Below are 17,163 nucleotides of genomic sequence, written 5' to 3'. Positions count from 1 at the left end.
AGTGTCTGCCATTCCGCACCAGGTCCAGGTAGATGCACAAGGAGATCATTGTATTTTTCTAATCTCTGCTAGAAGACTGACTGGTGAGTTGGTAGCATTATTCTCATACTCAAAGACATATTATAGAAAACATTCAAATGAACTGAGAATCACCTTGATTGAAGTTAAGGGGTGGAAGCCACACACCCAAGAGGCAGGTAGGAAACACAAGGGCACAGTTCCTTCATCACAGGAGCTACCACATAAACATTTGCTGAATTGAACTGAAAACGTCCAGCAAGAAATGAAGCCTCCAAAATGAGTCACAGGCCAAAGAACTGAAAAATCCTGGAGAGTCAACTAGTCATATCTAAAGCTAACAAAACAGAGGGAGCAGTTTCCCTTTAAAAAGGTATTGAATCTCAGTGTGCTCTCCAATATATAACTGAGGTTTGGGAGAGCCATAAGGGATCAGTTTATGAGTCCCCCAGGAAAAAGGGAAACACTGAACTATGCAATCATAGAGCAGTAACTGAGATAATTTATATTTTGGTTTAAACTATTTTTATCTTATCCTGTCCCCGATTTTAAGCAGATCTGATGGAAAAGTACAACTCTACCCAACTGATCAATTAGAGGGTGATTATTTGACTTACATCAGAATTCACCATAGGATTCCTCAACACATTTTTAATGATTTGTAATTACAAAAACTCATTGTACATGCGACTTTTCAAGGAATATGTCTATTATACAAAATACTAGCCATCTATATTAATAATGTCTTTTCTTTTGAGTTGTTATGCTTTGCACTTGACCCCTATTACATTTTCTCTTGCTGATCTCTAACCACTTCTCTGACTTATGAAGAACATTTAAAAATTCCAAGGGTATCCTTCAAAATATAGCCAACTCTCATTCATTAACTGGGTGATATCTAAAAACATAGTAAACGTGGCTTTTTCATTCCTCGCCATCCCCACTCCATACTTCTTAAGCTGCTTTCATAAAGTTCACTTTTATCTTTTTGGTGATGGAGAGTGTAGATTGTGTGTAATGGCATCAACCCACCCAGTCATAACTCAGAACTGGGTTGGATAATTTGCATTATCTGGTCTTTTGCCCCAGATGGAGTCCAGAAATTGATTCATTTACATAGACTTTCTGTTGAGACACATCTCTAAAAGTAACAATGAGTGAATAGATTAAGCTCTACTTGTGTTCAAATACTTTGATTTTATTCTCCTTGTTCTTGGGGAGGAGGAAAGAGGGTATATTCATCTGTGAATAGAGCATAACTTAAAAAAACACAACACTTATCTTGCCCAGGATCACACAGGTAGGAAGTGTCTGAGGCCAAATTTGAATCCAGGACTTCCCATATCTAGGCCTGGTTCTCTGTAGTGCTAAATATGAAAAAATTGCGTGGTCTGAAGGACTAGTAAGCACTTACTTGTGAATAAGTACACTGAGGAAGACTTTTTTCTTTTTTCTTTTCTGGTGGGAAGGCCTTCAGTGGGTATTTCTGGCACATAGTAGCTGCTTAATGTTTACTGATTGACCAATTCTCCAAAAGTTGTGTTCTCCTTTCCTTTCCTTTCCTTTCCTTTCCTTTCCTTTCCTTTCCTTTCCTTTCCTTTCCTTTCCTTTCCTTTCCTTTCCTTTTTTCTTTTTCTTTTTTTTTTTTATTTTTTTAAACCCTTAACTTCTGTGTATTGGCTCCTTGGTGGAAGAGTGGTAAGGGTGGGCAATGGGGGTCAAGTGACTTGCCCAGGGTCACACAGCTGGGAAGTGTCTGAGGCTGGATTTGAACCTAGGACCTCTCGTCTCTAGGCCTGACTCTCAATCCACTGAGCTACCCAGCTGCCCCTTCTCCTTTTCTTTTAAAGAAAGTTATTTTGTCCATCAGTTGCCAGACTGAATGTCCTAATCCATTTCCTTAAAGTACTGTTGAGCAAATTTTTATTCCTTCCATTGTTTGTACAACTATTGTCTATCACTGTCTACATTTCTATATAATAGGAGTTCTTTTTTTATTTTTTTAGGAGCTCTTAATTTGGTTTCTACAACTTTGGTTTTTGATATTTTGAAAACTATATTTCAATATAATTTCCCTTCTAATTCTATTCATTTTATTTTATACATTTAAAACTATTATTTAGAGAAAGTATGTAGAGTTTTCACTTGACTATGAAATGGGTCCATGAGACACATAAAATGGTGAAGAATCTCTTTTACAAAATAGCTATTATTGACTAATGAAAATGTCTTCATTTCAAATGTGTTTCTAAGTAGCCTCTCCTAACATCCCATCACCACATGGAGGACACTTAAGATCCCCATAGACAATTCCAATGGAGTAGAGGTTTGAAGAGCTTTTAACAAGTTGGAAAGATTTCAGGTCCAGGGAGGAGACACACTGACCTGCCTGACATCCGAAGACCAGCTGAGGGAGATGCCACCATCACCAGACTGACTGCAAAGTCATGAACTTTTTAGCCACAACAATTCTTAAAGACCATCTACCAAGTCCTGCTCTGTTGGAAGGAACACGTCCATTGACCAAAATTATGAATTCCCTGAAGTATTGAAGTATAAATCCATTCCAATAAGGCTGGTCAACAATGACAATGACAAGCACAATAATGGAGAGGAATGAAAAGGAACTTAGGTTTGGAAGAGCCCTATTGAATCTTGCCTTTGTAAACAGTTTGAATTTCAACAAATTACATGACCTTGGATCTGGAGCCAGGAACACATGAATTTTAATTTAATCTTAAATATTTTCTATTTGTACGACTTTGAGTAGATTATTTAACCTCTGTTTGCTTATTCTGTGATTGTAAAATGGGGATAATAATAGCACCTAACTAAGTGGCTTAGAGGAAACGACATTAGGCCAGGATTCTGGAAGACCTGAGTTCAAATATGACTTCAGATACTTATTTGCTATGTGATTCTGGGCAAGTTAAAATAAAAAAGACCCTGAATGCCTCAGTTTCCTCAACTGTAAAATGAAGATAATAACAGCTCCTTTCTTTCAGGGTTGTTGTGAGGATCAAATGAGATAATAATTGTAAAGTGATTGGCACAAATTAAGTGATATATACATGTTAGCTATCATCATCATCATCATCATTACTAATATTATTATTCCAGGGTTATTGTGAAGATCGAATGGGATAATATTTGTAAAGCACTTAGCACTGTACCTGGTACCTATGATGCTGATAATGATGATGCTCTTTATTATCTTCCATTTCAACTAAAAAATGAAAAAGTCTAGATCAGGGATTCCTAATCTGGAATCTGAGAATTTTTAAAAATTGATAATTGTATTTCAATAAAAATTAGTTTTCTTTGTAATTCTATCTATTTTATTTTATGAATTTAAGGATATTATTCTGAGGAGGGGTCCAAAGGCTTCACCGGACTGGCAAAGGGATCCAGGACAGATTAAGAACTCCTGACTTGAATGATCTCTATGGACACTTCTAGTTATAAATCCTATAATACTAAATTGCCTTCCAAGGAACCCTGTCGTGCTTCTTAGTTAATCAGCCTTATACTGCTGACATATATCTTTTTTGAAGCTCGGTTTTGCTATCTGCAAAACTAGGGTAATAGTATCTACCTCATAGGGCTGTTGAGAAAGTAAAATTGAGATGGTTCATGTAAAACCATTTATAAACTATGCCAATGTTATCTATTATTAAAATGATCAACAACATGAATTTATAGTCAAATGTGAAATTACATACTCAGACAACTTATTTGATTAAATATTTTAATTTTTTTATTTACTGCATTGGCCATCCTTTTATGCATAAAGTTCCAAGTACCTGTTTAGATCAGAAATATCTCCAACCTTAAAATGTCCACTTTCAATGAGATCTTGTAAAAATTAGCTAATAAAATTTAATGGGAAGCACTCCATAAAATGCTATAGAAATACTAGATAATAACTTGTTAAAGATGAAATTGGTGCTCAGAAATATGCAGAACATAAAACTGGATGCTATCATTTCCAGATGCCAAATCAATTCCTAAGTGACAAAAAAAAAAGGGACCCTACCTAGCATGTGTCATATAAAGAAATAACCATTCTCTATATTGGGAAAAAATTAAAAGCTTGAAACCTTTGGGTTAGAAGAAAGGAATGAACAGAGGCTTCAAAGGAATCAAGGAACATCTATAAAATAATCCCACCATTTCCACAATGGAAGGAGCATCGCCATTGGAGAGAGAAGTTTGCTCTATACTGGGCGGGGGGTGATCCTATGCCATGAGTCAACTAAACAGAAAGACATTGTACTAGAGAAAGAGGTTCAAAAACTGAGCCTGAGTGAAAAATGAAGAAGGCAATGGGGTACAATGTATAGGTGGCCAACCCTGGTGCCAAGTCTTGCATTTGACAAATACGAGCCATGTCATCATGGGCAAGTCATATAACCTCTTTGTGTTTCAGCAATTCTCTAAGACTTATTGATCTACACCAGTGGAAAGAAGTTTCCACATTGGGCATTCTCTTTAACAGACAAAATGACAGGTTCAGATTTGAGAGGTGGGGGGGTGGAGATGGAAAACTAAATCTAATTCTGACTCCAGTCTCTGATTCCGCATGGAAATTAATTCTAATCAGGGGTTCCAATCCTGCCTCATGCACCTAATAGAGAATAGGGAGTTATACATTTTATGTTCTCTTTTACAAAAGGACAGTTCATGACAGTTCAAGATCATTTAAAAGAACTAAAGAATATTCAGCCTGGAGAAGAGAAGATCTAAAATAGGATATTCCAGCTACCTTCATACAACTTGAAGGTTGTTATAGGGGAAAGGGTCCTTCAAAGCAGAATTAGAATGAATAGGTGAAAAGTTGCAGTTACAAAAATGCCATCTTAAGCTTGATATCAAATGCAATTTTTGAACTGTTAGAGCTATCCTGAAGTGGAATAGGTTGACCTCAGGAAGCCATGAGTTCCCCTCATTTGAAGTCTTTGAGCAAATTCTGGATGACCTTTTTTAGGGCTTTTTGTAGTAGAGATTCTTTATTGAATGCATACAGTAGATTAGATGACCACTGAAGTCCCTTCCAACTTGGATATTATGTTATATTATGAAATATTTTGGAATCATCGAGGCATTTCTTTGTCTGGGAAGGGTACGTATATTTTGCTATGAGGTAGGAAGTTTGATGCTTAAGAAAGTACACAAAATGAGAGAATAAGAATAGGTTTTACATAGGTGTCATAGTGACGAGGGTGTCGGAAGACCTGAATTTGAATTTTGTCTCAGATTCTAACTATATGATCCTGAGCAAATCACTTAATCTCTTTAGGTCTCAGATTCCTCATCTACAGAAGTGAGTATATGAACACTTATCTCCTAGAGTTATTGTGAAGGTCAAATAAGATACTCTGTATTAAGTATTTTGAAAACCTTACACTAAATAAATGTTAGATTGGGGATGATGTTGATGATGATGATAATGATGATATTTCAAGGCCAGTATCTGGAATCAGAATCATTTGATTTTCAGAGAAAACAGTATGTTGCAGTTCAACTAATAGCTCTTGATTTTTTAAACTCACTTCTAACTGTACTATTATGTAAGTGATTCATTAATTTTCTCATGACATAGTTAGAAAATTTCAAGGCCATTTGGTTCCTGTGCATGTTGACATAACCTTAATATCAGGTGGAATAAGATACCTTGTAGAAAACTAGTACCACTATCATAGCTCCTAATTATGGCAGAATCTGACACACAGCAGGTTTAGGGAAGCCTTTATAATAAATAATATTCTAGTTGCTCTGTAGTTCTACTTGGGGAGCTAAGTGGTGAGGTGGAAAGAGTGCTGAGCCTAGAGTTTGGAAGATTCATCTTTCTGAGTTCAAATTTGGCCTTAGACACTTAACTGATTGTATGATCTTGTGCAAGTCACTTAACCCTGTTTGCCTCAGTTTCCTCATCTATAAAATAAACTGGAAAAGGATATGGCAAACCATCTTAATATCTCTACTACAAAAACCTCAAATGGGGTCATGAAGATTTGGACACAACTGAAAAGTGACTGAACAACAACAAAATTCTACTTGGGGGAAAAATTCAGTTTTCTAATTGGCTGCAGTACTTTTCTATCAATCTAACTTGTGCTGTTGTTATCCATCACACTGCTAAGGAATCTTTCTAAAACATACAAACGCACTTTAACTTGATAGGACCTATTGAGAGATTCTGGAAATTAACTATCAGCTGAGTAACAGAACATATTAGTGACACATTAAAATGAAGTCCTCTGCTCCTTCTCCCTCCAATCTAAACAAGAAAAAAATCTTTGCTATGAAAAAGAACTTAATGAAATGGTTTTGTACTATATTTTTTAAATTAACGAATGGGAAATCTTCCCTTAGCTAGAAAAGTCTGAAATACATTGTTCTCTTATCTACTGGAGACAGCCAGCAAGATATGTTGAACTGTGAGCAACTCTCTTGAGAAACTTAGATATTAATTATGCATCAAGCAACAATCCACAGGTATTTCTCATATGACCACCCCAATAATGAAAGTCATTTTGCCAAGACACAAATCAGGGAAGACATATTTCTGAGAAAGACAAGCTGAACTTTCATCACAATGGAAAGTATTTTGAACTAATCACATTCTGGAAAAGTATTCACATAAGGAGGGATAACCCTTCAATCTCCAAAACTCTTCCCAGTCCCACTTTTAGTTATGAGAAACCTATGACTGACAGTTATTTACCCAAATGATTCTTGGTGAGTTGGGGACTGAGAAGGAATGCTGCTTATTAGTCAGAGAGCTTAAAAAAAGCAACACACAGTAGGTTCTAACATTCTGTCAGTGTTCAAAACAAAATAAGCAATAAAAGAAACTTGTACGTCATTTAGTGTGTGGGAGCTAAAGTCTCTAAGCCAAAGAAGGGGGGAAAAATCCCAATTGTAACTACATATTGATATTCACTTAAGTTAAGAGGACTACAGGCAGAAAGATTCCTGACATTTATACAAGCTGCTCATCAGTCTTCTAAGGGACCTCATTCCATCATCAATTTGGCCAGTTCCATTTATTAAAACACAAACATGCTGTTTTGGTAGTTTGAGAGGTATCACTGTGGAAACACATATGGGGATGAATTTAAATATTCACTTTTTCTACCTGTCTCCCTCCTGCCTCCCCGAATCATTTTATTCTACTAGGCTATTATTTCTTTCCAGTTTGGAGTCATGAAGACCTGAGTTCAAATCTGGCCTCAGATAGTTATTAGCTAAGTGATCCGGGGAAGGCACTTAACCTCTATTTGCCTCAGTTTTCTCATCTGCAAAATGGGGCTAATAATCACACCTACCTCGTATGCTGTTATGAGAAACTAATTAAAAAAACCCATTTACCTTTCATCTTAGAATCAATGTGTATTGGTTCTAGGGCAGAAGAATGATAAGGTCTAGGCCAGTGGTTCCCAATCTTTTTTAGCTTACCACCCCCTTTCCAGAAAAAAATATTACTTAGCACCCCTGGAAATTAATTTTTTTAAAATTTCAATAGCAATTAATAGGAAAGATAAATGCACCTGTGGCCATCACTGCTCCCCTGGATCGCTGCAGCACCCACCAGGGGGTGGTGGCACCCACTCTGGGAATCACTGGTCTAGGCAATGGGGGTTAAGTGACTTGCCCAGGGTCACACAACTAAGACATATCTGAGGTCAAATTTGAATCCAAGACCTTCCATTTCTAGATCTGGCTCTTAATCCACTAAGCAATGAACCTAGCTGTCCCCAAGACACTAAATGTAAAGCACTCAGCATAGTGCCTGGCATTCAGAGAGTGCTATTATAAATGCTAATTATTATTATTATCTTTTTCCCAGAGGAAAGGTTGACTCAAATACTTTCCAAAGAATCACAATCAATGGATAAAAAAGAATAACATCCTTACCAAGATCATGTGACCGGTGGAGATGTCCATGTTAGACTGGACTGGTTCCTCAGACCAGGAAGAAGTGCTGCTCCGAGCAGAGGGACTGGGAATGGGACCATCACTGAACTGTGATGAAACACTGTTGATACGGGAAGTGTGCAGAGGCTCCGGGCGATCAGATGTCTTGACAGCCATGCGCTGACGGCACAGCTCCTAGAGCAGAAGAGAGAGGCAAGGTATGAGCAGAATGAATGGCAACCACCAGGGGGAAAGGTCTGTTATCATGCCAGGACGAGGAGCAAAATACCCTCCTGGTTCTGCTTTGTTTTTTTCTCTCATCTGCCCATAATTCTATGGCCTCAAAATTTCAATGGGTTATCTACTATCTAATTATTAAGTGCAGGTAATTTTTAGATATTGGGATGGGGGGGTTAGAAAGCTTAACAAACTATTCTAAATTATGAAGAGGAACTAGGGAGTATAAATGTCATATCATGAAAATCAAACAGTATTTTATACACACACACCCACATATATATACATGTATATATATATATATGTCGAATAAGAGGATCAATTACTCCATCATGCTATTCTGCACCCTGCTCCTGCTAATTCAGCAACAAAAGTAATTAGATTGATAATGTTCTCAGCAATAATGCAACCTAGCAATAGAGGCTGTATTTTTTCTCTCATTAAAATAACACCACAAAAGATTAGACATAGTGAAACAAAAGAAGGCATTTTATATGCCCTAAAAACAGAGATTTGTGATAGACTAAAAAAAAGGAAAGATAAAGGGAAAAATCAACCACAAACTCTGCCAAAATAATAATAGCTACATTCAGTGGCACCACAACAAAAAAAATCACATCAGTAGCTGCATAAAGTAATGGTGAAATGTCTAAGCAATCAGCATTAAGTTTTGAGATTTTTACAAGTTCATTCTAATTGCCTAATAGATCTTCAGTTATGTGGGACCCTAGATGTAGAGCTGGGGGAACCGCCCTGATCATCGTCAGACCCAGTACTTTTCCCTATTGGGGAACACGGCAGCAGAACAGAGGGGCAATCCGAAGTCTTGAGTTTAAAGGGCTCTGCTACGTAGTACTTGTATGACAGGGAGGGGTCTTTCTGTTTCCAGCATGCTTGATGCCGATGTCCACAAATGATTCCAAAAGACTAATCAGTAGACATCTCTTGGACATATGTAGTACACATATTAGCTGCTGATTACTTGCCTTCTAGATGGGGTTCTAGAAAGTTGTTTACCTCTGGCTAACAAATGATCATATCTTAAATACGTGAACTACTCAATGGATAGAATGTTCTATTTAGAATAAAAAAAACAAACAAAACTCCAAGCTCAAAATCTTGCCTGTTTGTCTCTGGGCAAGTTATTTCACCCCCCCGCCTTCCACCTCAGTTTTCTCATCTGTAAAATGGGAGAAATATACTTCAAAGGGTAGTTGTGAGTATGAAATGAGTTAATATTGGTAAAGTGCTTTGCAGACCTTAAAGCATCATATACATGCTAGTGGTTGTGGTTGTTATTAAGATGGGATAAATTCTCTTCTTTTATCCAGTGAAAATGGCTATAATCCGATGATCGTTAAAGTAAAGGATAAAATGAAGGAAAATGTAAAAAATAATTTGAAAAGATTATTTTAAAATGCATTCATTCAAAAGAAAAATGTTCCAAGAATTGATTCATCTGTGCTCCTTTTCTCCTTTCTAATCTGGTGGCGGTGGATCCTGGCATCCAAGGGGAGGTCATACCACCAACCTAAACCTGACCGAAGATGTCTATCAAAAGAGTCCCCAGTCCCCCAAGGCAACAGCCAAAGATCACAAAACACTTACATGTTCCCCTTCTCCCTTGTACCCTAGGCTGCTACTTTTCCTGCCATTAAAGACCTTTGTAATACCAGCTGACACTTTAGAGAAAACTCTTTAGGCACAGCTCTCTGTGTGAGATACATAAATGCTCCTGAATCTCTCCCTGCACTTGTTCATTAGTAAGTACTTCTCTACCCAGGTCCTTCGTGAAGGGGTCTCTTTCTGGTGCTTGGATCCTACATGAATTCCAGGTCTTCCAGTTAAAGCAACTGGTTGCAGTGGAGATGATTGTGGGCTCAGGGGAGTAGGAGGACAAAAGATAGAAATAGGTGAACTTTAAAAAAAAAAAAAAAGAAAATCTTGCTGTGAGGGAAAAGATCTTCAATAAAAGGGCAAAAGAAAGCGAAAATCAGATGAAACCTGAGCTATGCCTGCCTAGCCGCTTTCATTTTACCCATATATTTTCAAGTGCTTATTGCCTTCCAGATCATTTAAAGATGATGACTTTATTTCCAATTTGACACGTACAAGTTCTCCCTGAATCTGACAAAACTGGTTGATAATTTTAATAAGGTAGAACTGAATGACAGTAGCAACCTGCCCAAGTACATCACCTCATTTATTTCCCTTCTTATTTCAGATCACATGGAATGCCATGCAAAGGGGGTGGGGGTGGGGGAAAGCCCAAGTAAAGAGTTCTACAGTGCCTGCAGTTTCATACATCCAATTGAGCAATTCATCAAGTCCACAAGTGCTTATTATCACCATTAGACAATAAAGAAAAGCGGTCATGGAAGCAGATAAGAAACCACAGGACATTTGAAAAAAAATGAGCTCCTACATGGGGAAAGGGGCTGAGTACCTTGAGTTTTATCTATTTTTTAAAAATCTAATTTTCAATCTATATCAGTCTTATGAATCTGCAAGTGATATAGGAAAATTGCAACAGGGCCTATGCTACTTATGCAGATAGAATTTCCTTTTAAATGTCAGAATCAGAGAATTTCAGAGACTATCTGATGCATTTTATTTTACAAATGAAGAAACTGAGTCTAAGAGCTAAAGTGACTTACCCAATGTCATTCAGTAAACTAGTGGTAAAGCTAATTTATTAGAATAGAAAGTCTCTGTTTAAGAAAGATGGTTTTATTTGAAAGTAGAGGACCTAGGCTGCAGTTTACTCCTCAATAAAATAAGGGGACTAGAACATATGACTTTAAGGCCCCATCTAGTTCTAAATATAGGATTCTACAATTTTGATTCTTTCTATTCTACCACAGTAAGGAGAGAGGAGGAAGAGAGGAAAGGAGGAATGAGGGAAAGAAGGAATAAGGGAGGGAGAGAGAGAGAAGAAAGAAAAGATGGAATGAAGGAAGAAGGAAGAAAAGAAAAGAAGCAAGGAGGGGAGGAGGAAGAAGAAAAGGAAATATGAGAAAAAAATATTGACTGGCTGCAAAAGGCATCTACCTGTTACATCTAACTTTTGCTTCATTAACCAGAAGTTAGCTAGTGGGGATAGCAGCTAGGAATTAGAATCAGTAGGTTTTCAAAATCAGAAGGATTGGGGATGGGGGGAAGCATGGGTGGTGAATTATTAAAATCTCAACAAACTAGAAACTGGAAACAAAAGTTGTTTATGGGTGTTTTGTTAGAGAAAGAGTTCATTACCTTTACAAAATTGGCTTTGAGGTATACGGTACTCTCTCTCTCTTTCATAAATACATATGCACACATTAAATGTATATATACACACATATGTTGTGTATGTGTGTTAGCATGTTTGTATCACCTGCCATATTTGAAAATCACTTTGCTAATATTGTCATTTGCCACATATAAGATGAAGGGGAATATTTATGATTCCCAATCCCTCTTACATGGATGGATGACCTATATAACCTGTTTCTGATTATGACTTGAAGGGTGTTTCACCATTTTGAGGTCTTTTGACCTTAGAGGGTTCTCATTTCAGTTCCAATTAAAGCCCCTTCAGCTCAGACTGGCCAAACCATTGCAGTTGCTTTTCAGTTACCGAAAAGTTACACTGCTTCAATGTATGCTTCTCTGTAGGCACTGAAAGTTGATCTTGCTACAGTGTGCTTGACTGCACAGTTGAAAGTGAAATCTTGGGGTCTTCTGCCATGACACCATTTCCCCAGGACTCCCATTTAGAAAGAATTCTGAATTAGAAATCAAGATATCAAAGTTCCAATTGGCCCATGCCTCTTATTACTTTGTGACCTTGGACAAGAGAACTTGAACTCGGTATCTTAACCTGACATTTAAAGGGAATTTAAATCACTCCATAACCTGACTCCAACCTATCTTTTTTCAGACTAATTTAGAATGACTTCCTCTCAAGCAGTCTATGTTCCAGCCAAATTAGCCAATTTGCTGTTCCTATACAAGACATCCCATCCCCTGTGTCTGTCCATTTGCAGAAGCCGCCTCCCCTTGCCCGGAATGTTCTCTCTCCTCACTTCTGCCTCTTTGAATTCCTACGTCCTTTCAAGTTCAGCTTAGGTGCCACTTCCTACCGCAGCTTTTCAAAGCTCTTTACAGCTGCTATCACTTTTGATCCTTGCAACAATATTTTGTGTTGGGGACTATTATTGTTATTATCTCCATTTTAAAGATAAAGAAAATGAGACTCAAAAAAGGTTAAGTGACTTATCCAGGGCCACAAAGATTGAGAATATCTTGGATGGGATGAAAACGTAGCTCTTATTGACTTCAAGACCAGCACTCTATCCATTAAAGTACAAAAGACAGAGAAAATGCAATCAGCTAAGAAATCCAGCAAAATACATTTTAAGTGTGCTTTTTTATTTTTAAAAGTAACATCACTTGTCAGAATAATAGCATTTACTGGGTATATCATGTATATACCTCTTGGTCTAAATCTAACAAAAGCTTTTTATGTCTCTCTCAGTTTCACCTTTAGTAATTCATACTCCAATGCTGTAGCTATTTAACTGTTGAAGAGCTATATCTGACTGGAGAATCAGTTGGTTCAAAATATCCCAGCAGGGACATAGACATACAAGTGCCACTACCTATGGGGATAAAAATCAATGAGCTGTGGTGGATTGTCCTGACCCTATCATTCATCCACATACATTTCTGCCAAGCACTAAATATATACCTCTAACCACTATGTACTTTCCAGGTGCACATTTCTGGAACTCTTCCTTAGGAAACCCTTGTATTAGTTCTGCTCTGTTTGAAGCCCAAGTTTCATCCCTCAACTCCCATTTCCTCATACCCAAAGAACATTATTTAGCAGTCAGGGTGACAATCACATGTCAAATAATGAGACATCATTGGAAAAAAATAGTGAGGCTGCATATCTATAGATCCCTGAGCTTTAAGAAACAGCATTATAGACCCCTCTTCAGAAGTCTTCCAAACAATGAATTTCTAATTGATAGTGAGTCAAGTCATTTTTAATAGGACCAATAGCTATTGGTCCATTTCTCTGAACTTTTTTGTTTTAAAATAAAAAGACAGCACAAGACAATTAATAACTAATACTTATACTGTGTTTATAACTCAACGTCTGCTATTATTCCATTTGATCCTCACCACTACTCTGTGTGATAGGTAGAGTTGAAATGTTGTGATCTATCCCCATTTTGCCAAAGAGAAAACTGAGGCTCAGAGAGATAGAAAAACTTGCTCAATGTCACATGACTATTAGGAGGAAGAGCTAGAATATAAAGCAGATCTCTGGACTCCCTAAATATGGTTTTTTTCCACCACAATGCAGCTGGTGTTTAAAGGATTAGAGATAAAAATTGGAGACCTCTGGAACGTTTAGTAGTGAGTAGTCTTGCCAGGGTCAAGGAGATGGACATAATGGTCTCTCGATGTCCCTTCAAGCTTTATGATTCTGTGAAAACATTTTGATGGCACTTTCTCCAGATGTGAACACCTAACCACTGATCAAGTCCCTGTTCCTCTATGTCAGGAGAGATAGTTTTAGAATAGGATTCTTTTATTTTTCTGGGGCACTGCAAGGCTATTGCTTACTTGCCTCTTCGTGGCACTGTCTTTGTATACAGCCTGCGTATGTTTGTCATTCTTCATTCTAAAAGTATCATCTATACCTTAAAAAAAAAGCAATTGCAGCACACACAGTGATAGATGAAGGCATGATCTGGCTGACCCTTTAGGCTATGATCTAATAGATGGGTTGGGCATAAACATTTATTTAAAATGTAATTTGAAGTTTACGACATTATTCCCCATTACATGGGAATTGCTATCAGACTGAGGCACTTCCTCTCTTTTTATTGCCCTACATTTATTATCAAACTTATGTGGAGGGCACATGCAGTATATTATACAGAACTAATATCGGTATGTGACACAGACACACAAATACTAGAGCTATGATAAATATTTTATACATAATGCCCAGTTAAGTGAGTTTAAAGCATAGAGTTATGGTCATCTATGGAGATCTTTTTATTTAAGCATTAGATAATTGATAAATAAACTTAGCTAAATCAACTTAACAATATAGGCATGCTGTGAAGGAACCCTGAGACCAGCCCAATTCTATTTGGAAACTTCCTTCATTTATAATCCTGGCAGGGAGTAAGAAGAGCAATAATCAACAAACTATTCTGAGTTAGGACTTGTGGAGGTGTGCAGGGCCCCCTCCCCAAGGATATTAATGATAACCTGGAATGAGTTTAGCACAATATCAGGGAATTTCGTGAATATATCTCACATGCACCTGGTTATTTTCAGGTTTTCTCCCTCATTTGAATGTGAGCTCCCTGAGGGTAGCGGCTATTATTTTCTTCCCCTTTCTCATCCTTAGCATTTGGCACAGTGTCTAGTACATAGTAAGTGTTGAATAAATATGTAAAAAGGGACACAAAGCATTCCAGCTTTGGTCTTAATTCAGCAGAAACAACCAGATTGTCTAAGTTTCCTGTCTGAAGGCAACAGAAGATTAACTTGTTCCTCTCAGACTGCTTTACTTATAATTAATTTGATGTAACCTTACTGAACATTGCCAGTTAGATGGAACAATAGCTAGAATACTGGACTTGCAATCAGGAAAACGCATCCTTATGAGTTCAAATCTGGCTTCACTTACTAGCTGTGTGACAATGAACAAGTCACTTAACCCTATTTGCCTCACTTTTTCATCTGGCAAATGAGCTGGAGAAGGAAATGGCAAACCACTCCAATATCTCCGCAAAAATAACCCCAAATGGTTATATATAAATATACACTAGGAGCTGGACTCATCTAAAAAACAGCTGATCAAAAACTTTACCAAAAATCATTCTCTGCTATATGAGAGAAGATGGTGCTGGTGGGATTGGATTTATCCATAAAAAAAAGGTAAAGAGAAGGAGAAAAAAACATATACTTTTTTCTATGCTTCTGTGTGCCAGAGTTTCAGCTACCATAGCTCCTTTGGCTTCACTGAGTTCTGACTAGCAAAGGGAGTCCTACTGGTGTGCAGAGCTTGTGGAGAAATAAAAGCTCATGTAAGCACAACAACATAACTAATAATCCCTCTTAAAGGTAGGGGAGTATGGAAGCTCTGCAGCAGGCCTCTCCATGTAATATCTAAAATGATTCAGTAATGAACTGATACTTTAGGATGATGGTAAAAGGCAATCTCTTTATCTCTCTGGACCTCAGTATTCTCATCTGTAAAATGAAAGGGTTGGATCAAATGGATTCTAAAGTCCTTTCCAGCTCTAAATTTATGAATCTATGCTCTGCAAATAGGCAGAATCATAAGACATGGTTTGTTCCAGGTCTTCTGGAAATGGTGGCATTCAACCAAGCCAATAATGAGTATGCATGCATCAAAGCATAATGAATAAACTCTCTTGCTATACGAGGCAAAAAAGGGTCAATATTCTGCTAATATTCTTAAGGCTTTTAGTTCATACAATACCTCCCACCATTTTTACCAACAGGTCCATGAACTAGAACAGTTATAAGAAAGAGAAAAATGTTCATATAAAAAAATGAAAGTTCCAAATTCATCCCCAAATGTCAGTTTGCGAAACACTAGTTTCAGAGACCATATGTTATAGTTACTATATATCAGTTACCATATAAATAGTTACTACACTGACAGGCCTAATGATTTCTCATCTTCAGGAAGAAATTTCAGACCTTCAGACCTCAATTTATCTGCTTCTTCATCTATAAAATGGACATATTCCTATGAGAGAGGTGATCAGTGAAATAGTGGTAGCAAAAAACTTGAAAGTTCTTGAGGAGAAACATACTATTTACAGTAATTTCATAGAATTGTCATGATGTATAAGGTCTCAAATCCAAAATAGCAATTGCAGTATACCTCTAGATATTGTAAACAAATATTATTCAAGCATCAGCAGCAATTTATAAAATTGGTGATCAAATCTAAGAGCATAAATTGCAGTCCATCGGAGTACACAAAATCAATTATGATTGATTCTAGTCTATCGCATTCCACAAACATTGATTGAATCTTTACTATGTAGAGGTCACTTTGCTAAGCTCAGAGTATATCATACAATGAAAAAAGAGAACAGTCTCTGTCCTCTGCTGAGGAGATAGGCTATATCGACAGATAACTAAATGCAAAGAAGATACTACAATCTTTTTCGGTGAGGAGAGGGAGAAATCTAAAAACTGAGGAGTGGGAAGGAATCAACACAGGAGAAGGTACCTGAGCTGAGTCTTAAATGGAGCTAGAAATTCCAAGCTTCAGAGGTATAGAAAGAAAGAGTATCAAGAATAAATTGGCCTATGTAAAGACATTGATGATGGAAGATGGAATGTTGAATACAGGAAAAAGCAAGAAGGTTAATTTGATGGGACTATTGGAGGTTGTCCTGTGTACTTGAAGAAGACCAAAGGTATCATCATGTTAGGGTCAATGCATAGCATGTTTAACTGTCACTGATCAGACTAATATGAACTTAGAAGGCTCAACGATAGGGTGGGTACAAATAGCCCCTATGAACATCTGGGATGGAAGGCTGGAATGTAGAGTATACAAGAAGGAATAAGGTGAAATAAATCTAGAAAGAAAGGCTCAAGAGGGCAGCTAGATAGCACAATGGAAGTGACAGGCCTGGAATTGGACCTGGGTTCAAATCTGGCCTCAGATACTTCCTAGTTGTGTGACTTTGGACAGGCCACTTAACCCTGATTGCTTAGCCCTTGCCACTCTTCTGTCTTCTGACACTAGGTCAGAAGGTAAGGAGAAAGGAAGAAAGGAAGGAACGGAGGGAGGGAGGGAGGAAGGAAGGGACAAATAGAGGGAGGGAGGGAGGGAGAGAGGAAGGAAGGAATTAAGGAAAGAAAGAAGGAAGGAAGGGTAGAGGGAGGAAGGAAGGGAGGGAGGGAGAGAGAGAAAGAGAGAAAGAGAGA

At 37.5% G+C, this 17,163-nt stretch overlaps 1 protein-coding gene across 1 annotated transcript in view; it reads right to left on the bottom strand.

Annotated features, from left to right (window-relative positions):
* The window catches only part of PTPRN2 (protein tyrosine phosphatase receptor type N2), a 1,449,868-nt gene that overhangs the window by 132,194 nt on the left and 1,300,511 nt on the right, over nt 1-17,163 (bottom strand). Inside the window, exon 14 of the mRNA XM_044678956.1 lies at nt 7,939-8,133. Within this exon, the coding sequence (XP_044534891.1) occupies nt 7,939-8,133 (195 nt within the window). The remainder of the gene's footprint in view (nt 1-7,938; nt 8,134-17,163) is intronic.

This window comes from Gracilinanus agilis, chromosome 5 (assembly GCF_016433145.1).
Source record: "Gracilinanus agilis isolate LMUSP501 chromosome 5, AgileGrace, whole genome shotgun sequence".
NCBI lineage: Eukaryota > Metazoa > Chordata > Mammalia > Didelphimorphia > Didelphidae > Gracilinanus > Gracilinanus agilis.
This window is presented reverse-complemented; position numbering and strand designations above follow the sequence as displayed.